We start from the raw sequence: 23,466 nt of genomic DNA on the forward strand, positions 1-23,466 counted from the left end.
CTTCCCCTTTAATCATGGCCCAAATTTGCCTTTGGAAGCGGAAATGAGCAGAGTGAATATTTGGATAATTGGCTGAGTTATCAATGATTGCAGAGGTCATTGTATACATAGAAAATGCCTGTGGACTGAGCTCATGCTTGCATATATTAAAAGTAAACAGTGATTGAGGAACAATTGTATTGAAGTGTTCTTAATAATACCCATGTGATATAAGTGAATTTCTTTAAAAAAAAAAGTGATTTTTTTTCGTTTCAACAGAGAAAGATTGGGAGGATATCAAGAAGATGCCTGAACACGGTAATTTGATGAAAGATTTCAGAAGATCAAAGTGAGTAGTTTGTCCATCATTTAGGGTCAGAATATGATTTATTTAAGATTTCAGAAGATCAAAGTTAGTAGTTTGTCCATCATTTAGGGTCAGAATATGATTTATTTAAGATTTTCAGAAGATAAAAGTGAGGACATGTTGTTTGTCCATCATTTAGGGTCAGAATATGATTTATTTAAGATTTCAGAAGATCAAAGTTAGTAGTTTGTCCATCATTTAGGGTCAGAATATGATTTATTTAAGATTTCAGAAGATCAAAGTTAGTAGTTTGTCCATCATTTAGGGTCAGAATATGATTTATTTAAGATTTCAGAAGATCAAAGTGAGTAGTTTGTCCATCATTTAGGGTCAGAATATGATTTATTTAAGTTTTTAGAGGATCAAAGTGAGTAGTTTGTCCATCATTTAGGGTCAGAATATGTTTTATTTAAGATTTCAGAAGATCAAAGTGAGTAGTTTGTCCATCATTTAGGGGAATGAAAGGAATCATTTTTCGTCTTATTTCTTTGAAAGGAAAATAATATTCATACACACATTGTTGTAGTATTGGAAGTTTTTTTCTGATGTAAGCTATACTTGCGCATTGGATCTTTTCCCCCCAACCTATATAAACTAAAAAAAAAAATCACAATTATTTAGGGTGTACAACCATCTGGCTGAATTTAATAGCTGGATCAGGGAAAAAATATACAATGGGGCTCACAGCTATTCTCCCCTGTCCTTTCACTCTCTCCCTCTCTTCTCCCTTCTCTCCCTCTCTTCTCCCTTCTCTCCCTCACTTGCTCCACTCCCACATCTTTCATATATTTTTTAATCCCTCCCTCTCTCTCTCTCTTCCCTTTCTCTATTACAGTTATGCCAGCTGCTGTTTGCCTAAATACATGGACAAACACAAGGTGCCCAAGGACAGCAAAGCATTCCAACTGGTGAGTGGTTGTACTGATTCTACATGGAATTTCATCAATAGGTTGTACTTGCTTTTATAGTGCTTTAACACTTTATCAGGAGCCCGTGGCAGAAGAGTTGCGTTCAAACGCAACTGTAAAAATCTTGCGCAACTTTGATTTTCAGCCAATGAGGCACCCGAATTCGGGACTTGCGCTTGATATTTTGACTTGCGTTCAAATATAACTCTTTCTGCAACATCCCCCTGATGTCTCTAAGCTCATTAATGCAGCATAATTTCCCTGGGTGTAGCAGAGCAGCCGTTATGAAAGGAATAAATTCTTACCAGGTACCCATTTGGTGACATGACTTAATGCTCCTGCAACCTTTGCTCCGGTCTTAATTATCTCAGAGGGCATAGGGTTGAAGTTCGGATTGTAATAGATTTTTTTATTCAGAATATTATAAGGATTATGACTATGGGTGATTGAAAATTTCTGCAACAGTAATAAGTAGAATTAGTATGAAATTTTTTGTACAATATTGAGATTTAGTTAAATTTATTGTTTAAACTATGATAATGACATTTTTTGGGGCTAACCTCGATTAGCATCTTGCTATTATAATAATAATAATATAATATATATATATAATATATAATATAATATTGCGCACATATCCCCCTTGTTAGGTGCTCAAGGCGCTCGCTCCTACATTACCCGGCTAAGCTAGGCGTTCATAGCGCACACAGCTTCTTAAGGAATTACTTCCTACCGGTACCCATTTACCTCACCTGGGTTGAGTGCAGCACATTGTGGATCAGTTTCTTGCTGAAGGAAATTACACGATGGCTGGGGCCTATTATGTTAGCTCCAATTACCAAATGTTTTGTTTATATGTGATATACTATTGTAATTGTACCTGACAGTGATATTTGGTTATAAAATTCAATTCAATTCAATTTATTTAGTTTTGGAGATTAAGATCTATGTTTGTGCAGATTTTCAATCGGAGCAATTGTTGCCAGAGCAAGTGCCATGGAACCACCCATTCACCTCACCTGGGTTGAGTGCAGCAGAATGTGAATCAGTTTCTTGCTGTAGGAAAACACGCCATGGCTTGGAATTGCACCCACGTCCCTCAGATTGAAAGATGAGAGTCGCAACCACTAGACCAAAATGCCCCGATTTGATTAAACAGTGAAACCTACTCAAGTTTAATAGTACTATAGTTGTATAGCATTTATGAAGTGCTGTTAATATAATATGGCATTTATGAGGTGCTGATTACCCATTTGCCATGGTGTACTATGGACAAGTATTTTGTCCGGCTTTAGCTCAGGCTGCTGAAGGCACTTAGTGCATTCAAGGTATCATGTACACAGTCATCCCACCAAGGTGGAGTGATTTGAATAATAATGTCCACTTCTAAGAACTGAATGTCATCATCAGTAGTACTCTTATTGTAAGGTTTCAGGGTGCTATACATGTATACTGCAGGTATCGTGCACATACAGTATTACACATATTATATGCATCGGCATTGTGGTCTAGTGGTTATGATTCTCTTCTTTTAATCTGATGGGCGTGGGTTTGATTCCAAGCCATGACATGGTTTCCTTCAGCAAGAAATTTACACACATTGTGCTGCGCTCAACCCAGGTTAGGTGAAAGGGTACCTAGTAGGAATTTATTCCTTGAAATGCACTATATAAGCAAGTACAATGTACATGTATAATATAATTATAATAAGTGTACCCATTTGCCAGACAGTTTTGTATTTTGCTACATAGAGTACGTGGAAAATCTACATGTATTTCAGTTGAGTATTGTAATACACTGGCACAAAATGCTTTGGGCATGGAGTGAATGTCACTTTCTGAATAAAAGTAGGAAAACTGACTATTGTACACATCTTGGTCAAACAAAAGCACATTTTTTGTTTTAAATGCGTCAATTTTCATATATTTTTCTTCTTTGCTATCCTTGATGATATGGGCACGCCGTGGTCTAGTGGTTCAGACTCTCGCCTTTCAAACAGGGGGTGATTGGTTCTAATCCTAGCCATGGTGTGTTTTCCTTGAGTGAGAAATTTATCCACACTGTGCTGCACTCGACCCAGGTGAGCTGAAAGCGGGTACCCGGCAGGATTAATTCCTTTCATGCACAGCACCGGTGATGGTAGCTTGAGCTAAAGCAGGGGTAATAATAGCAGTGTTTTGTATTCTCAGGCAAAAAGCGCTTTATAAAAACCAGATATTATTACTATTTACTTTGAAAATATTATAATGCCTCTGAAGATAGTGGCGATATTCATAATTTTTGAAAAAAAGTTGATGTATCCCTCTAATAATTAATACTTTTCAGTTTTCGAATCCCTCTAATGATGAATAATTTCAGTTATCGAAGCTTCTTACCATGGACCCCACCAAAAGGATGACATCGGAGCAAGCTATGGAAGACCAGTACTTCAAAGAACAACCACAACACACGGCAGAGTAGGTTTTTAGATAATAGTGATGGTTATAATGAGAATGATGAGGAGGAGGATGATGATGATTATGATGATCATGACAAGGGTGATGATGATGAGGAGGAAGATGATGATTATGATAATGATGACAATGGTAAGGATGATGATAATGATGATGATGGCTTATGATGATGTTGAGGATGGAGGGGGGAGGAGGATGTTGATGGTGCTTCTGCTGCTGCTGATGATGAGGATGATGATGACCATGATGAGGGTGATGATGATAAGGAGGAGGAAGATGATGATGACAACGATGATGAGGGTAATGGTGATGATGATAATGATTGTTTGTGATGGGGGGGGGGGGGGTTAAGGAGAGGAGAAAGGAGAGGAAGAATAAGAGGTAGAGGATACATTGTGTATGACAAAATGGTTTGTGAAAGTCAAATTTATCCATGAATTTCTAGAAGCATGTAAATATTGGTATACATGTACTTTGACCAATAACACCAACTGAAATGTCAATTAACAATGTTATCAATTATTTTTTCCCCTTTTCCTTGAACATTTCAAAGTGTGTTTGATGGGAAACCGATCCCTTACCCTAAAAGAGAATTTCTCACTGACGATGACAACGATGACAAGTCAGACAACAATAAGGTAAAAATAATGCTCTTATGCTTTTAATCTCTACTACAACCTATTTCATGAGAGTACACATGGGGTTTTGCATGTAAATATCATGTAAATTTACCTGATAGATTTTTGTCTACATGTAGGTGTTAACTAAATAATCCAGTGGTGCACTCGTAAAATTTGACATGCTCTTTATTTTTTTGCCTTTTTTATTTTTACATTTGTTTCCTCAATCACTGGTGCAAATAGTGGTGTTGAATTTGCATGACCAATTTGAAAAAAAGTTATAAATTGGAAATCAGTGCCTACAGCTTTTGTTTCTTTCACCCCTCAACTACATAAAAAATGTGTCTCAGTCATTGAATTCATTGCAGTTTGGAATTTAGAGAATGTCCAATGTATACAATTTATATTTTACATGCAAAGAGTTTCTTGAATCTAAAGTATGATATTCTTTAATGTTAATTATGAAAGCTTGAATACTTTGTTTATCAATATATTTGCTTATGCACTGCATATCACATTTACATGTATTGTTCTTATATACATGTATATACATGTTTATACACTGCATGTTTTTTTTTTAATTTAAAAACAAATCATTTTTTTTCAAAGCGGTGACGATGCATGCTTGCTAACAAATCAAAGGAATGAATGCAGCATTGCTATGTGTGGAAAAAAAAATTATTTTATGGAAATGAAAGTGAAATTGGTACTTTGGTTACTCTTGGCATTAGTTTGTACATGAAGGTTATCACATCGGAGTGTGATTCTAATTGACTGTACACAGAGAAGTGATCAGGGTCTTGTTAATGTTAGATTTACCATGAAAACTTCTAAATGTGTGTAAAATATGCAAAATATATATACATGTAGCTGGTACATAGTGTGTGACATCATAGACTCCCTCATTTGCATAGCACCAATAGTGTATGCATTCACTGATATGTGAATTTTAATGAAATTAAAAAAAAAAGTGAAGTTATTTTCCATCTGAATTTGATGAAATTTGAGAGAGCCTTGCTCATAAGAATATATTGGAGGTACAGTCATGTGACATTTTGTAAACAGTGTTGTGACCCCCCTCCCCCCCCCCCTCTTTCCGGCCTTACACACTTCAACACCATTTGGCCTTACGTTTTTTGTGGTGGCATGAATTGGACTTGGTCGTATATTTCTTGTTCGGGCTCAGCCATTAACCTACAGGTAGAATGCACATGCTCCTACAACAATTGCAAATATAAATTCTTCCTTTCTTCAGAGGTACGGTACATGCACCATATATTTTGTGTACAGATATTTAATTGATGTACATACATGTACAATTGCTGATGTGGTTTACGGTACACCATGTGGAGTGTTATAGAAACAGTATCCACTGTTTCTATAACATCTCATTAAACTTGCAAAGTTACGAAAAAAGTTACCTGTGCAGCTCCGACGTCACAAATTGGAGGTTTTCACATTTCTCACCCTTAAGCCCACACCGTAGTGTAGTATGTCACGATCCCTGTGAAAAATATTGCCATATTATTTGTTTGTCCTCGATATTCATACACTGTATTACCGTTCATTTCATGACCTTTGATATTCCTTGCCTTGTTTTGATAATAGCACACGTTCTTTTCGCAGAAGATTCCCGTTATTACTTTATGCACTTTTTCCCTCCTTTCCTGGTGTTCCTCCTCCATACCCCAAACCTCTTCTCATCTGCAGAAATCGTCCTCCAGCCGCAACTCTACCCACCGACAGCGTGTCGCTACCTCCATGGCGGGCTCCACCTCACAGCAAGGAAGTGTAGGTGGAACACTGGTTAATTTAATTATGGGGGCAGCGGGGGAATTATTCAATAATTCTTATTTCATGCCAAGGCCATAGCCTTGGGTGCCATTTTATTTGCATTAATGTCCCTTATCAGTGGCCTTGGAGAGCTGTTTGTGCCCATTTGTTTTTTTTCCCTTTTGTGCTGTTAAAATCAAGAAATATGTACCATAATAAAAGGGGCTTTGCCAGAGAAATATTGAAATTTATTGCCTCATAGTTTGTACTTCATGCAGTATATGTACATGTGTGAGGCTGCTGAATCTCTTTATTTTTTCATGATGGTGTGGTATAACTGACAGGGCTATTAAAGGTATTGTTTAACTTTGTGAGCAGCCGATTTAAACAATTCTCAAACCAAGATGAAACATGTGTACAAGTGCATGTATTAGAACCAATAAAACCTGAAAACAACCATTATTGAGAATAAATAGCTAAAACTACAAGGCAAAACCCGATTTTGTAAATAGGCATCTTATGGAAACCTAAATAGTACACATAAGTGTATGGGATGAAATGAAGATGGTGTTTCCGGTCACTTTATATTTCAATTTTTGAAGCACTAAATAATCATTTTCGAACGCAATTTTTTCTGGGCTTCATTTTTGGAACATATCACAGACACAGGTGATCTTCTAGCTCAGATTTTTAAAAAGTCAAACCAATGTTAACCAGTCACTTTAAGGAAAATGTTACCTGGTTAAAATTATGAAGTATGCAAAGATATAAAACAGTAAATGGGTAAATGGGAAGAAAAACGTTCATCCAATTAAGCCATTTTTTCACGAAGCAGTGCATGCTTTGCATTTCAAGCGGAGTAGAAAAAAATGCTAACAAAATGCCATTTCAATTTTTATATGGGTGTTACATTCGCTTCAAGAGAAAACTATAAATCTATCATTATTTAATTTGTAAATACCTTCATGTATGTCAATGTAAGGCTTTCTAATGCATCCCGTTTTGATTTTACATCGATGGCTTGTACATGTACACTGAGGAAAATTGTTTGAACTACATCAAAAGTTGATTTATTTTGCTCATTGCTCCATTTTGCTAATTGGTACACGCTATTCTTTTGCACTGCCATCATTGAACACACTGGCCCATATTCTGAACTGGGGTTTAACTTAAACCCTGGTTTAAAGTTGTGGTTTAACTATGGAGCGCCAATTGGGGCACAAATCCTTACATCACACATCCAACTTATAAACTCATTTGACACTCGGATTATCCATAATTGTCTGTGAATGATATCTGAAGTATGTTCCTTCATATGAATTATCCTTCAAAAGGAAACAAAATGATAAACATATAAAGAAATAAATCCTAAAAAGGATTTTAAAATTGTTGGCATTCCATAATTCTCGTACGGAGTTAGACCGTGGTCTAAGTTAAACCCGACTTCAGAATACGGGCCACTGTGTTTGCAATTGAGTGAATTGCATTGGAAAAAAAAGTGAAAATGTCATTTAGTGGAGTGTTGATAATTGGATGTTGTATTTTCACAAATGTAAAGTAAAGTGCTTTTACACCCACCCATCCATGTTTTTCACTTCTTTTTTTTTCATTTTGTGGTTGCACCTTTTTTTTCACAATTGTTTTTACCAGTCTATTTTTATTTCCATATGAATTACTGGACTTTGTTTAATAATAAACAAAAAAGTGGTATGCAACAGGTATTGCGTCCGCATGCTTACGATAACAGCACATACATGTACAGAGAGAATTGGTCTTTGTTATTATTATTGTTATTGTTATTATTATTATTATTATGACAACAAAAGACAGTACAATTTACAATATGAAAATGTATACTTTTTGTGTGCACCAGACAAGACTTTGAATATTATTTCCCGGGCTGTAACTTCTGTATTCCGATTCAAAATATATTCAGTGAAAACTTTTTATGTAATAATCATTATTTCACATTGAGCTAGTGGAACATCAGATTAAGATTAATTTCTTGAAGAACGAAATATCCTTTTATATAAGGAAGTATTTTGGGATCAGTGTGTTAAAAAGTAAATTGAAAAAAAAGAAATTCTAATAAATTTTCAAGAATTCTTTTCTATAGCTGTCTTTCTTCATGTCTATGTCTGATTGTATCCCTCTGTCTCTTTTGTCTCTCTGTCTCTGTATAGTCATGTGTCTGTATGTCTCTCTTCTCTCTGTATCTGTTTCTCCCCTGACTCCGTGTCTGCTATTTCTCTATCTCTCTGCTTTTTCTTTCTATTTCTCTCTCCCTCTATCTTCTCATGTATTGTTCTTTGTCATTTCTCTACATGGAAAGAGCATTTCATGAAACAAAGATTGACTCTCATTGACAGCTGTTATAAGTTACCAAATTTCTTGCATCTGATTGGCTTAGAGCAAAATCAATCGGTGAAAACCACTGACAGCATATATTTGTTTGCGAAACACCCCCATTTTTTTGCATTTCTCTTCTCGCAGACGGGGGGATCTTCAAGCCACGCCCAGGGAGCGAAGCGGCTGAGGGTAGCACCAACCAACACCTCCAGCCATGGGGGAGCTCAGGCAGGGATCATGCCCCAGGAATACCAGCAACAACAGGTGGGTGCTCAAGGATTGTTTTAGGGGCTTTTACACCAGGAATGGGGGGGGGGGTTGTTTCACAAAGAATTAAAGGGAAAGTTCACCCTGAAAAAAAGTTTATTGTAAAAGTAGCAGAAAAAATAAGAAAGAAATATTGCCGAAGGTTTTGAGAAAAATCCATCAAAGAATAAAAAACTTACATGTATAAGAATTTTAATTATTTGATCTGTGACGTCATCTTCATACATGGGGTAAAAAATATCAATGACATATAATTTTCTCAGAAAATTGACAATGTTTTTTTTACCGTACGTTTAGTATACCAATAGGCAAATCATTTCACACCCGTTTTTAAAGGGAAAACAAAAATAAGTCACCATGAGCCATTAAGAAAAATTGAAATTTAAAGCATTTTATATTACATAACTGTGGTGGTGGTGGTGATTTTTATACCTGATTGCTAAGAAAGCATGAATGCTTGTAAGCAAGCAACCAGAGGACCGATGGCTTAAGGTCCTCTCCGAAGGACCTGGTATAGAGGATTAGTGCCTTACCAAAGGGCACCAGCGCACCAAGTGGGAATCGAACCCGGGTCACCGGAATACGAATCCCCCGCTCTACTGACTGAGCTATCATGCCTCCTCGTAACTGTCTGTCAGTGCCCTTCTGAGCTTGATGTAGCGTCCCTGCCATGGCCCAAAGAAGCTCTGAATTTCTTGTCTTTCTTGATTTCACAGAGAATGTCTGGTTATCAAGGGGGTAACACGACACAAGGAGGGCAGTCTCAGAACAACAAACCTCAACAAGGAATGATGTACTCCTCATCCGGATCGCATCACTCCAATAAGATGCAGCACGGCCAGCACCACCAACATCAGCAGCAACAACAACAGCAGCAGCACCACCCGCAACATCATCAACCACACCATCAACATCAGCAACCGCATCATCAAGGACACAACCAACAACGGCATTATTGAAGTTAACTTTGAAGGCATCTATAGAACACTAAATTTTTTTGTAACTTCTGAAGGTTTCCATGATGAAGAAGAATAGTGTAGTAGGTTTCATGGTACACCATGTATCTTTCTTGGGCAATTGATGGTCCTAAAAAGGACCACCCAATCTTGATGTTTCGACAAGTGTGTTCTTGTCGTCCTCAGGAGAATTTTTTTCTCACTTAATTGATGGTGTTGCTCTGAAAAATAGTGCAGCACACAGAGCTTACCTTAAGAACAGCAGCAACAAAATCAACAACCTCATCATCAAGGACACACCCAGCAATGGCATTATTGAAGTTATAGAAAACTTGATATTTTTTCTTGCTGTAGCTCTGCAAAATGGTACAACACGTGTATGCCTTCTTCAGAACAGCAGCAGCATCAGCAACATCATCAACCACATCATCAAGACATCAACAACTGCACCATCATAGAAACAACAAACAAAGGCATTATTAATGTTAGCTTTGAAGGAATCAGTGCAAAGACAGTGATGTTTTACTTGGGTTGGTGATGTTGCTCTCCAAAGTGGTGCAATGCATGGAGGTCATCTTCAGAACAGCAGCAACATCATCATTGATAAAGATATCAGCTCCATTGCCTATAGGAACTAGAAGGTTCTAGACTGTTAGCAAACTTGAGGCCGGACATTATGGCCCGAATTCACAAAGGTGGTTTAAAAACCCACGGTTGAGTCCATGGTTTATGCAGATTTCCTGTATAAATTACGCTTAATTTAGCGCATATCGGGTGCGTGTATGAAACGTGTCCAATGATGATGCGCGCTTTTGTCTTAGTGCGCCAAATTGACGCCTGTTACCATGGTTAGATACGCTGTTTTATTCATGAGTCCACTGTTTGAAGAGTGTACTCATAAATAAAAACAGTGGACTCATGAATAAAATAGCGTATCTAACCATGGTAACAGGCGTCAATCTGGCGCACTGTGACAAAAGCGTGCATCAGCATTGGACATGTTTTATACACGCACCCGATACGCGCTAAAATGAGCGTAATTATACAGGAAATCTGCATAAACCATGGACTCAAATGTGGGTTTTCAAAACCACTTTTGTGAATTCGGGCCTATGATTTATGTATTATATTTATCATTTAGAAAATGACCAAGTAGAAGGGATAGCAGAAAGCAAATGACCTGCCACCTCCAACCAACAATTAGTCACCCAAATAGAATTTTAATATTTGTATTGCGCTTAAAAAAAGCACACCCTAGAAGCTTTGCAATGACATTATAACATGTTGGAATTGATCAGCAAATAGCCCACACATACTTCATTCGATGTAGAAGAAATTCAGCAAGAGCATCAAAAAATAAAGAGAAAACAGTTTTTGAAGTTTTGGTTCACTCAAGCATGAAATGTTTTATACACTGTGTAATCTCTGTAAAACTTCCAAGCAGTCTGGAAAAAAAGTTGTGTCAAACAATCTCTTGTATCTTGCCTTTTACTTAAGTGTGCCACTTTTTGTTATTCTTACTTTTTGGTGACAAAAGTATTATTCTGGGTATTTACAGAGAAGCTTCCTTGGTGAATTGTAGATTTTGAAGTTATGGGTCACACATGGATGGTATTATTTGTTAAAGGTCAAGTCCACCCCAGAAAAAATATTGGTTTTAATAAAAAGAAAAAAAATCTAATGAGCATAAAACTGAAAATTTCATAAAAATCAGATGTAAAATAAAGTTATGACATTTTAAAGTTTTGCTTAATATTTTTTCACAAACCAATTATATACAAAACTCAGTGATATGCAAATGAGAGAGTTGATGATGTCACTCACTTTTTTTTCATTGTTTGAAATACACAGTATTTCAATTTTTACAGATTTGACAATGGGATCCTCTTTGTTGAACTACAAAATGTTAAACAGTGGTAATTCCACATGTTTAGGAAGGAATAAAACTTTATTTCACATGATAATGAGGAGAAAAGTAAAATATTTCATATTTCATATAATAAAATACAAAAGAAATAGTGAGTTGGCGATGTCATCAGTCCCCTCAATTGCATACTGACCAGGATGTACACATAATTGTTTTTTTAAATTAAGTGAAACTTAAAAATATCATAACTTTCTTATTTTACATCCAATTTTGATGAAATTTTCAGTGTTATGCTGATGGAAAGCCAGCACGGTCAACATCTAAACTGCATGTTTGTTCAAAATATTTTCCAGATATGATGTGAATTCGTAGATTCATTGTATTCTTGAAAATTACGTGTGCTTTTCTCTATACACGAGGGACACGGAGCAAATTTCCTGTAGAAAAAATGACGTTGATGGCTTTCAATTGGATCAATCGTAACTCTTTGTAAGACGGGGTCCAGATAATGCCATTCGTTTGTTATTCACTTCATCAATGTCAAATCCCTCCTAAGTTAAATAGATTTCTGTGGTTCAAAAAGATTCATGGTCCTGTTTCCCTAAAGTCTTATTACAAATGCACCATTTCTATAACAAATTTACTATCAGCCAATGAGATTGAAGGATTTCGGTAGCTTTTAAGTTATGGCAAATTTGTGAAATATTAATTACCAGTTTTATGAAATGGAGCCCCCACATCAGTGGGTAGGTTCACATGCTTGTCGCAAGGTCATTGGCAAAACAATACATATTTATGTGTATATTTTTTAAACAACTTTAATTGTATTATTGACTATGATCATACAGTGAATATGCATAATATCAAAGCCAGGGTAATTATGCTCCATTGATGTAGAGTGCTTAGAGACTTCTGATAAAGTAAGTGTAATACGAAATATATGATTATTGAAATATGGGTATTCTGTATTGTGGACAATGTATGATGCATTATTTGATTGGAGAAGAAAAATATGATAGGCTGCTTGATGAATCATGCTTGTCTAGATTTTAAAGGAGAAGGAAACCTAAGGCCAAGTTACCCCGTGCGAAAACACAGAAATCAAAGAATAAGGTCAATAAGGTGTTTAGAAAAAAAAGACATATATTAAGCATTATATATGACATATATGAGCCTTTAAATGTCAAGATCACTAATGCTATAAAGATCCTGTTATTGACAATGAGACAAAGATTTTTTTATGTCACACAGGAACAACTCCCCCTTTCCACGCTGAAAATACACCCCCAAAATATAGTAAAAACCTTTTGTCCATGATATATTTTGTGTCATCCAATGATAAGAACACTTGCTGTACAGATGGAGTTGATAAAAGTAACGATTTTAAGTTAAATATGTACAAAAGGCCAGAGGCAAAGCGGGCTTTGCCGAAGAATTTCCGGACGGAAGTTTGAAAGAATTTCATTTTTTTACTGAAAATTTTAACACAGTTCACTGAAATTCTACACAATATCCTTCAAATTTACTTTAAAAAATACAAAAAGCGCCCTAATGACAAGCTCGATCGCTTTGCTCCCCCACCTTTGAGTGTTTTTTCAAGAAAGTTTAATTATGCACTACCCCCACCCCCCGCGAAAAAATTCTGCGAACGGCCACGTTAAAGGGGTACTTTTTGTGAGAATTCGTATACCTTCATTGTAAAGAAGGAAAGAATCATACTTTGTAGGCTGATGTGTATTGTTTGATTACCTTCCTAGCTATTGATTATGACATTAACTCATTATGTGTATACAAGTCAACAGAATCTGCATATTTTCTATATCGCTGTTTCACACTGATGTGAGTTCACCCATTTTCTTCAAAGGAATAAAATTGCCCTATGAGAGAGAAAGGGAGAGTATGTTTGGTGGTGACTTTATTTTTTACGTGATCATAATTTAAAGTAACTGTAGGACAGTGGGCTTTGAAACCCTCCTGGGAATAAACCTCGGTCACCAACCTCCAGAGGGCGGGTGTGCGGCAAGTAAAAAACAACCGTTCATTTTTATCCAAACCACCTTTATATGTTGCTGGTACAAAAAAAATGTTAAAATGGTTGTTTTCGACTCGCCGTAAGGGAGATGTAAAATGAGGTATTAGCTTGTATGAAAACAGAAAAATCAAAAAGCAAATCAATGAAATTTTTAGAAAAATTGAAGAAATGTGAGAAATTGATTAATAATTGAATATTGAGATCACTAATAAAGTGGATTTCTTCCCATTGGCAGTGCATCACGTGTGATATACAACTCCCAATTCTTTTCTGAATTTTAAAAATTTGAATTGTCTATTATGTATAATTTTGTTGTTTTCCTTTATGGGGGGACAAGTAATAAAGGTTTAATGAAATATTTAATGGACAAAAAGTTTGTACTATAATTAGAATGAGCAAATTAAGGTTGAAGCTTTGGGGTATATTTTCAGTGTTTATACAAAGGAGAGATCATGTTGTACTTCTTTGACATCACAAAATATTGGTTGCATTAAAAGGAAGATCTTCACCAACTGAGCATCCCTGAGAGATGGGGAGTGAGAGAGAGAAGAGGGGGGGGGGTTTCATTGTAAACCAAATGAATGTCTTTTATTGATTGCCATAACAGTCTTGCATATTTTTGTAGGTTGGTCTGGTAGATGGATAGTACATCCGCCTCAAGAATTGCTCATTAAAATTCTGTTTTAGGGTCTAAATATATTCATATATATAAAAAAAATCATGCGGTAAGACTACACATGTTTTGTTACAGATGTCACGAAATTGCGCAAGCACGGGAAATTCCAAGACACCGTAGCGGTTCAATCGACTATAACAGGTGAGTTACTCCTTCCCTATGAAAATGTTTCTAGTTTGATCTTTTTCAAGGTAATATTCGTACCATACGTCATATATTTATAGCTTCTTCGACTCTTTATTCTCTTTATATGTTTGAATTGATTTTCATTAATAGCCTTCGCAGAACCTGTCCGTCGTTTTGACTTTTGTTGCTTCGTGTGGTGGCGAGTCTGCTGCTGGCCGCGCGAGCTATAGCTAAGGAGCGGAAACTCGAATGGTTATTCGCCAGGGCTGACGGGCTAGGTAAACTACGACGTCAAGCCTCGACTCGTGAGCACCCATTGCAATTGCGTTTATTGCCCATGATGAGCTGTATAAACGTTAGGTGATTAGCCGGCACGGCTTGTGAGTTAGAATAAGTTAGATAATCACAGCCGCAACACTTCGGAATTGAATATGTCATAATATAGATTTAATAAAATAAAAAATAGAGGCGCACAGCCATAAATAAGAGACTGCCAGTAGAGGCGCACGGCCAATATTGGAATTGGACTTGGAGACTGTCTCCCAGGCATGAGAGAGATTATCTCCAATATCAGAGACTTTCATAAATAATTTTGGTAGGCCTATCCAATTTCAGAGACAGTCTCCAGTTTTGCATTTTGGAGACCAATTTTCTTTGTTTACATTTGCTTAAAAAGGATTACCTTGGCGGCAAATAAAAATGTGATAAGCAGATTCCTCATAAAATATTACCCCTTTTCACCGTCGTCTACTCTAAAAATTCACCGTCTACTTTTGTTTTTATAAGGATTTTTGTTGTCATCCACACACAAAACAAATGGGCTTCTGACCTCGGTGGGACAAAAGTTTGGGTGGAAAAAATCATACTTTTGTTGGTGTTGTTTTGCAAAGCAAGTCTCCAATATGAGATTGTCTCCCTTATTGGAGAGAGTCCCATATTGGCTGTGCGCCTCTACTGACTGCTGGCACAGTGTCTCCATCTCCGAGGTCCGAGATCAGACCGAGTCTGACTGAGACTTTTGTTTTGACTTTTCTTATGAAAAAGGGGAGGCAGTGTAGCTCAGTCGGTTAGACTTAGACATAGAGCGCATGTTTCGGATAAGATCGTAAACAAAATTTGTAGATCTCAACATTAGGCCAAGGCCAGAGGTTCGAGTGACGAGTCCCGCTCATGCTGAAACACGTCTAACAAAAATCTGATGCTATTCAGTGCAGATGTGAACATGGTGAATGCTGTTGGAAAACACTCCGTCCATCGGAAAGGGTGCAAATGTTGGTCCCGTGTATAGGAGAGTCACAACCTACTTAAAACCAATACACTGTTCATCAAAGAGTAGGGTGTTCGCCCGGTGTATTGCACCTGCCGGTCCACGCAAAATTCACGTCGAGTCAATCTTGATGTTATTAATAATCACTATAATGATTGTGGGCATTAATGGAAAGACAAGACAAAGAAAAGAATTTTGGTATCCAATTTTAGGGAGTTGGATGCGACCGTACCTTGGTGTGAAATCATGATGTGAAAGCATACAAACGATCGGTTGGTTGCTGAGTACAGTCTGCTCTAGCTTCCATGCATCCACATCATCAAGGTACGGTCGCAGGGACTACCCAGCAATCAATAAAATTTGTCCTCAAACACTTTCTTTCCTTCCTCTTTCTTTCTTTCCTTTTTATTTTCTTTTTTAAAATCTTTTTTTCTTGTCTTGCACCTATACTTTCCTTCATTCCTTTTTATATTCTTTCTGTAGCGTTTATCTTTGTTTCGTCTGATCCTTTTTTTTCTTCTTTTTTCACTTTTGTCTTTCCTGCTTTTTTCCCTTCTTTCTACATTCTTGATAATTTTCACTATTTCTTTCCTTCATTTTTTCTTTATTATTTTCTACCTTTTTCTTCTTTCCTTTCTTCCCCTCTATTTTATCCCCTACTTGTCTTATTTTCATTATTTTTTTTTCTTTCCTGCATTCATTCATTCACTAATCTATCCATCCATGCATCCATCCATTCATCCAAGCATCCATCCATCCAACCATCCATCCATCTATCCATTCATCCATCCCGGGGGGGGGGGCCACTTACATTGACGAATGGATACCATGCGCTACCAAAAAACACGTAAAAAGGATGTCTTTTTCACGATAGGACACGTTACGTACGTAACGTGATAAGGGTGTCAAAAACACAAAAATAATGAAAAAAGGGTATCTATTTCGCTAGGAGGATTACGTGTTTAGGGTCGAATTTGCGGGGATGATAAAACAAAATTAAAATGTTTTATAAAGGATGTCCTTTTTGCCCCAACACTTCGTGTTTAGAGTCCGATTTGCGCGAGGTGTAGAAGGACGTGGGGTCGTACTAAACCAAATAAGGTAAAGCCGACGACCGAAGGACCCGTAACAATAAAATATTCCTGTACTTGTTTAGGGGTTCATTTCAGGTAATATTTGCCAAGAGTATCGTTTTGTTTCCAATACTTGTTAAGGGTAGGGTTTCACACGCCAGTACTTGTTAAGGGGTGCATTTTCAGAATATGGAAATTACGTGTTTAGGGTGCTTTTCGAGACCCCATGGTCGCGCATGGTATCCACTCGTGAATGGAAGTGGCCCCCCCGGGATCCATCCATTCATCCATCCATCTAGCTTTTTATTCATTCATTCTTCCATTCATCCATCCATTCATTTATTCATGCCTTCATTCATTCTATCAATTCATTTATTCATTCATTATATTAGTGCATTCCCCAAGTCTTGTCACTAGCTGTGACGAAAAGATGATTGGTGAAACAAACAAAGGTTTATGATTACTAAGCCTCCTTCTATGGCACTCTGATCAAAAGCAATGGAAATAATTTCTTATTGAGTTCATTCATTCATTCATTCAATAAAGATTAATTTGCCCATACGGCCTTTTACTTGCATCCAAGATAAAAACATACGATTTTCATTCATTCATTCATTCAGGATTCTTTTATTTCTTTCCTTTATTTTTCTTCTTTGTTCCTTTCCTTCTTTTTTTCTTTTCTTTGAATTCTTTCCTTTATATAATCCCCTCCTAGTCGGGATATCACGCTCGGTGTCTGTCCCTCTGTCCGTTAACTTTTCCTTGTAAACGCGATAACTTCAGTTTAACCTAACCTAGGCTCATATAATTTTGTGTGTATGATACTAGCATGGTAGCCCAGGAAGCCTCTTGATTTTGAGGTCAAAAGGTCAAAGGTCAAGGTCACACTGACATGTTTTCATCTTACCCTTCTGCAGTCCTTGTAAACACGATAACTTCAGTTTTAATTTAACCGGGAGGTCATATGGTTTGATGTGTATGATACTAGACATAACAAAGATATCAGCAATTCTATTGATTTTCAGGCCAGAAGGTCAATGGTGAAGTCGCCACCTTCCACTTTTCTTGCTTGACCAATACCCAATTTTCTGCGTTACAGGTTGGCGTATTATGTGCTCGCCTTTGTGACACTCTTGTTTTTATAACTTGTCACTGCTAAAAAATGATTTCCAAAGTTAGAGTTGATAATCTGTAGGCCTTCAAATTAGAACAGCTCCCCAGGCTCTCTGGCTTATGCAACTTCTCTGGAAAGTCTACGCTGCGTCTTTAAGCAGGAATCCAGCTATGAAGATGCTATGCGCCTTGTCACGGCAGCGTTCCTGCATGATTCCCACATTGTATTGTCTATAGTTAATCACGAGGATTGATGATAAAAAACGCCACTTGTAGGATTCCTGCTGAAAGACGCAGCTTTGATTCTTGACAAGATGCCGCATATGGAATGGGCAATGTTTCTTATTATTGCACTTACAGGTACCGGTATTTGATAAAGCATGATGCCATAGACACTCATCACCTAGCCAAGGTTTCCTGACACAATGAAGTCGCTCCCCAGACTGACGAAAGCTGTGAGAGTGTTTGCTTCTGTGACCGCTGGTGATGAAACTCCAGATGGAGGGGAGATAAGTCTTGCACAGAAACGCATTTATCAATCACGGCGGAAAACAAAGCAAGGTATGAGCTGTGACTTTTTTATGAAACGTATATATACGTAGAAATTTTTCGAAAAGAAATTTACATAAAAATACATTCAACATCCAATAAAAAAGCTCAACACGAATTCTGCGTCATAACAAACATCAAAACATTCATATGAAGGTTGTTCATCATGTTAGGGACGCATGCATCCCATCATGATAAACCAAAATTGAAAATACCTGTGGCCAAATAACTAAGAAAAAATGAGCTCTGACCAACCAAAAAGTGGCATGGAAGGGAGGGAAGAAAAAAAAGGAAAAAAAAGAGTGTAGGTGGCGAATATAAGATAAAACCTTTTGGACAGCTTTAAGATAGTTTGAGTCATTTTTCATAAATTTTGTAAGGACCTGAATTTATAGTAAAGTAAATATCTGTTGGAAAGTAAAGTGCATAATTATTGTGTGATGTTGTTGAGAATTGCTTTTAATTTTTATCATCTTTTTTACTTTATCAATACCAGAGTGAGGCCCATAACCTAAAGATGAGCGATAAATCGCTGAAAATGAAATGGCCTATCAAGACCAATGTTACATGCGTATTTTGCTTAGTAGATTGACTAGGAACCAATCAGAATCATTCTTTCATATACATGCCATCCTACCAATTGTCCAGATTTTCAACTTTCAAAATAGACGAAAATCTTGACGTCCAGATTTCTGAAATTTCGTGTAAAAAAAAATTGTGGGGGAAAAATGATCAAAATGCACAAGCCCACTTTCACTACAATACAGTATGTGTCAAAAGATCTGGCAACCATCATTACAGAAAGTTTGGAAATTCTGTTTCCTTGGCACCTATAAAGTTGCTAAAATCTAGGATCTTTAGGGGGCAAGCGGGTTCTGCGCTTTGATCCCACCAGGGGCCCAGGCAGCTCCCTGCATCGCTGGCCATTAGTTGTCCAGATTTTGCATTACAAATGTTGGCAGGCTTGATTTGATTTTAATTTCTTTAAATTAAATCTATTTTAAAATTTTGTATGATTATGTTTAAAGGTTTGACTTGGATAGAGTTTGGTGAAGCGATTATAAATCATACCTCGGCAAGCAGAAGTGAGGTCACAGGAACATTGCGAAATATCATCCATCTTGCAAGGAGTGTTGGTAATATGATTAAAAAAAAATATTTCATGTTCAAGTAATAAAGTACTTTTGGCCCCCAAAATGTTAGTCAGAGCCCTGAAAAACTACATTGCATGAATCATTAACATTGGGATAGCTAATTATAAATAACATTTTAATGAATGGGGATTTTTTGTCAAGGGCTCTTATTAATATGGGGGGGGGGAGCAAATTGCTCCAAGTCCTTTTGTAATTTTTCCCCTAATGTTGTATCAGATACAGAATGAATTAACAGAAAAAATAACATCAAGTATTTGTTGGAAATTGAGTATATGCTCAGTAGTTTGGTAAAATTGCATGCACCATGTCATTCAACCTCAAATTCTTCATTCTGCGAAATCATTATTCTGTTCTCAAACTTACCAGATTTCAGTGATTTTCCATTCTCTCAAAATGATGTAACCTCTTTCCACCATCCAAATGAAATTTGCCTCTAAATTGTTTATTGTGAATGGATAATTCATAGTCGTATTGAAACATGATGGCAGGCCGAGGTGTTCTCATTACTGAGTATTTCTTGCTTTAATAGCTATGACTCTGAAATTATCAACTTAAACTCAGTATTAAAACAGTTTTCTCAAAAGCATGGAGCAATATTTCTAAACCTTACACAAACATGAATTGACAGTTGAGGATTGTGATCCTTCACAGCCACTAGTTTTCTTTTATAGCAAAATTTTACTAGAAAATAAATCTCTCTGAAATGTTTATTGATTTTTGTGCAAACTTCACCATAAAATTATAACCAGTTGTGTGTCCAGACAATCAATTTTAGAAAGTCATTTGGAAAAAATTTACAAGCGAAGTTTCATCAATTTTTAGTACAAAATGTTAGGAAATATTATAGAGAATATAATAGAAGATGATTATAAAAACTATTGAATTCATATTTTTAGTGTAATCGAAAGACAAAAAAGAAGGCTTCAAAAATATATCAAGTGTCCGGATACCCGACCCCCCATCTTATCGAGCAACAAATTTTCCCTCAGAAGCTTAGCGGCAATTTGTTATAAATCTTGTGTCTTTTTCCCTGATTTTTCTTTGCCAGCTGGAGCTGATGCGAGTCCTGAGGAAGTGTCGGCGACGGCAGTGTGCTTCTGTGAAGTTCTCCATGAGTCAGAGTCGCTAGGCCAGCTGGAAATTCAGGCAGTGCGCTCCAAAATAGGCCCATGCCAGCGAGATATCCTGGTGAAGATCCAACGTGAGGTCCAAACCCTGGTTTCCCATGTACCAGGAGATGTTCTCAGCTCTCTGTTCAACCCCGTCTCGTCTGACACGGACGAAAAGGCCAAGGAGTTTGGTCACAGCTATGCGTTCTCGTTTGACGAGAGAGCCATAGACACAGATAACTTCTTGAGCACCGAACCCGAGACCAGTCCCGCATCCCCTGCCCTGAACCTCCAGTTCAACCTGAACAATGCTGCCGTGTCCCGTGCGGCAAGTGAACCCACTCCCAAGGATGGGGGTGCGACCAAAGCTACGCAGCCTAATGCCCAGATGGAATGGCTTGAGAAGGAGGTGAAGAAGTCTGTAGGAAGCGGAGGTCATAACGCCATGGGTCTGACTGTGGATGCGTTGTGCAGCAAGCTCCTCGTGGAATTGACGTCTGGGAAATCTAACGATGAACTCCAGACAGATGTGAGTGCACACAGCATTTGCTCCCAATTACAAATAAAGTTACCATAGTTCTCTTTGGAAGAATCTTTATTGCATTCTCAACCAATTTAATTCAAATTGTATCAGGCTTAGTAACACAAATAATCCACTCTATTATTTTTTTATGTATGTGTATTTCCTTTTTTTTTAATGCCTTCATATTTCCTTTTTTTCTGATTGCATTTGATTATGAGCAGTATAATTCTACTTATTTCTGTTGTCAAATTAGACATAGTGGCATCTTTGTGAATTATAGCTGACAACACATTTGCATAATTCATATATCAAATCATATTTTTTTAAAAGCAATTCACACTCCATCATGCAGGTACAAATTTCAGCGTACCGTTGGAACTATAACCATATGTACGCCAATCACAATTTCCTTTTCAGAGATGCATGGGATCCATAAGAACGATGAACAAAGAATGCTCCAGTGAGAGCTTGTGTTACATACTATGTATATGTTATCACAGAAATGTCAAGGGGGGGGGGAGACTCCACCTTGAACTAATGGCTCTATTTTTCTTTCCTTTCAGTTGTTCGACCTGTTGGGGTTTGATTGTTTTGAGCTGATTCAGCAACTTCTTGCCAAACGGACAGACATCGTAGCAGCAGCCACGCAGGCTAGCATGGCCAGGATAGCTGCAGGTACGGGTTGTATTTATATCATTGCAGAACCCAAGAACCATTGCAAGCAATGAATGAATGTATGTTTGAAAAAACATTAATGTTGTTATCTTGAATGCAAATAAAAGGCTATGTAGGCCAATGAATGAATGAATGAATGATACAAAAGAAAATAATGATGAATGAATAGATGAATGAATGAACTCAATAAGAAATTAAACATTTTTTCAATTTCTACTGCTTTTGAATAGAGTGCCGTAGAAGGGGGCTTAGTAATCATAAACCTTTGTTTGTTTCACCAATCATCTTTCTGTTACAAGGACAATACTTGGGGAATGCTCTAACAAAATGGATGAATTAGTGAATTGATTGAATGAATGAAATCATGAATAAGTAAATGAATGGAGTAATGATTGATTGATTGAATGAAAGAATGTATGAATGAATGGATGGATGGATGAATAATAGAATGAATGAATGAAAGAAAGAAAGAAAAAAAATGAATGATTGGATAGATAGATGAATGGATGGATGGATGAATGAACCAATGAATGAATGAATAAATGAATGAAAGAAAGAATGAATGAATGACAGAATGAATAAAAAGATCAATTGAAGAGTGGATGAAGGAATGCATTGGATAATAAATGAAAGAGATGCCCTTCTGCTTTTTGCACAGAGAGTCGTAGAGAGAGGCTTAGCAATCAGAAACCTTCATACGCCACACAGGTCACCGTCCAGTCAGAGAGGGAGAAAGAACTGGAGAAGGCTCTCAGAAAAGAAGAGAAGAAACTTCTTAAGAAAGAGGCCAAAGCTTCTGCAGGAGGGGAAGAAGGAGCAGGGAACGAGCAAATCTTGGATCCCCAGTACCTGAAGGCTCAGAGGTACTTCATTTCTTTCTTAAAATATGTTAACACCTGTTGATAACCGATTTCTGTATGTCCCATACACCTTGTACAGGGAACATCCTGCAATTAAGCTCGGTTACTGCATATAGTCTATTTAACTTGATACGTGTACTTGATTTTATTACTGTTTAAGGACACACACATTCTTGTAATCAGTTGGAATAAGGAAAGATGAATTAGTGGGGATTAACTGAAACTAAACATAGGCTTTATTATTAGATTGATTATTTGAGGAGTTGTAGCTCATTAGATAAAGTCCCTGGACATGAACCACAAGGTTTAGGGTTCAAACTCCACCAAGTTCCTCTTATCCTTTGGAAAGGTGGTCATCAACATTTTTGTTTCCACCTAGTTGTATCAAATATATACCCAGTAGGAATGAATTCATAAGAGGCTCAAGCACCTGATAGGTAGTAGTAATAGTAAACGTATGCAGCATTACTTAAAAACATTGTATTAAGTGCTATATAAATGTTGCCTATTATTGTTTATTGTTATTATTTATCATCATAATAATCATTATCATCATAAAAATTGATTTCATTTTTAGAGAGAAAGCCTTGAAGAATGCCAAACGTACACCCCTCTTCACCTCCACGTTGGGCTTAGAACGGACGACCGGAGCTCCCAAAGAAATCTTCCCGAACGTCTACGACTCTCTTGCTACGGCTCAGATGTCCTCTTCGTTCATTGCAGGAGCTAAGGTAATAAAAATATTGACCATTCAATGGTGCTTCATAATC

The 23,466-nt window shown here is 37.0% G+C and overlaps 2 protein-coding genes across 5 annotated transcripts in view; both read left to right on the top strand.

The window, feature by feature from the left end:
* Positions 1-10,498, top strand: part of LOC121414213 (cyclin-dependent kinase 8-like) — a 34,199-nt gene extending 23,701 nt beyond the window's left edge. The window contains exons 8-14 of one of the 3 annotated variants that reach the window (XM_041607298.1): positions 259-328; positions 1,182-1,254; positions 3,613-3,710; positions 4,261-4,345; positions 6,038-6,118; positions 8,594-8,713; positions 9,433-10,495. In XM_041607298.1, coding sequence (XP_041463232.1) covers positions 259-328; positions 1,182-1,254; positions 3,613-3,710; positions 4,261-4,345; positions 6,038-6,118; positions 8,594-8,713; positions 9,433-9,675 — 770 coding nt within the window. In that variant the 3' untranslated portion in view covers positions 9,676-10,495. Of the gene's footprint in view, positions 1-258; positions 329-1,181; positions 1,255-3,612; positions 3,711-4,260; positions 4,346-6,037; positions 6,119-8,593; positions 8,714-9,432 lie in introns of all 3 variants that reach the window. The other 2 variants (XM_041607300.1, XM_041607299.1) reach the window with 2 other exon arrangements.
* A 3,819-nt stretch (positions 10,499-14,317) lies between these two features.
* Positions 14,318-23,466, top strand: part of LOC121414214 (activating signal cointegrator 1 complex subunit 3-like) — a 55,966-nt gene continuing 46,817 nt past the window's right edge. Inside the window, exons 1-7 of one of the 2 annotated variants that reach the window (XM_041607301.1) lie at positions 14,318-14,388; positions 18,187-18,387; positions 19,404-19,511; positions 20,578-21,167; positions 21,725-21,836; positions 22,495-22,699; positions 23,274-23,427. In XM_041607301.1, coding sequence (XP_041463235.1) covers positions 18,252-18,387; positions 19,404-19,511; positions 20,578-21,167; positions 21,725-21,836; positions 22,495-22,699; positions 23,274-23,427 — 1,305 coding nt within the window. In that variant the 5' untranslated portion in view covers positions 14,318-14,388; positions 18,187-18,251. Of the gene's footprint in view, positions 14,389-14,410; positions 14,439-18,186; positions 18,388-19,403; positions 19,512-20,577; positions 21,168-21,724; positions 21,837-22,494; positions 22,700-23,273; positions 23,428-23,466 lie in introns of those variants that run through there. The other variant, XM_041607302.1, reaches the window with a different exon arrangement.

This window comes from Lytechinus variegatus, chromosome 4, assembly GCF_018143015.1.
Source record: "Lytechinus variegatus isolate NC3 chromosome 4, Lvar_3.0, whole genome shotgun sequence".
NCBI lineage: Eukaryota > Metazoa > Echinodermata > Echinoidea > Temnopleuroida > Toxopneustidae > Lytechinus > Lytechinus variegatus.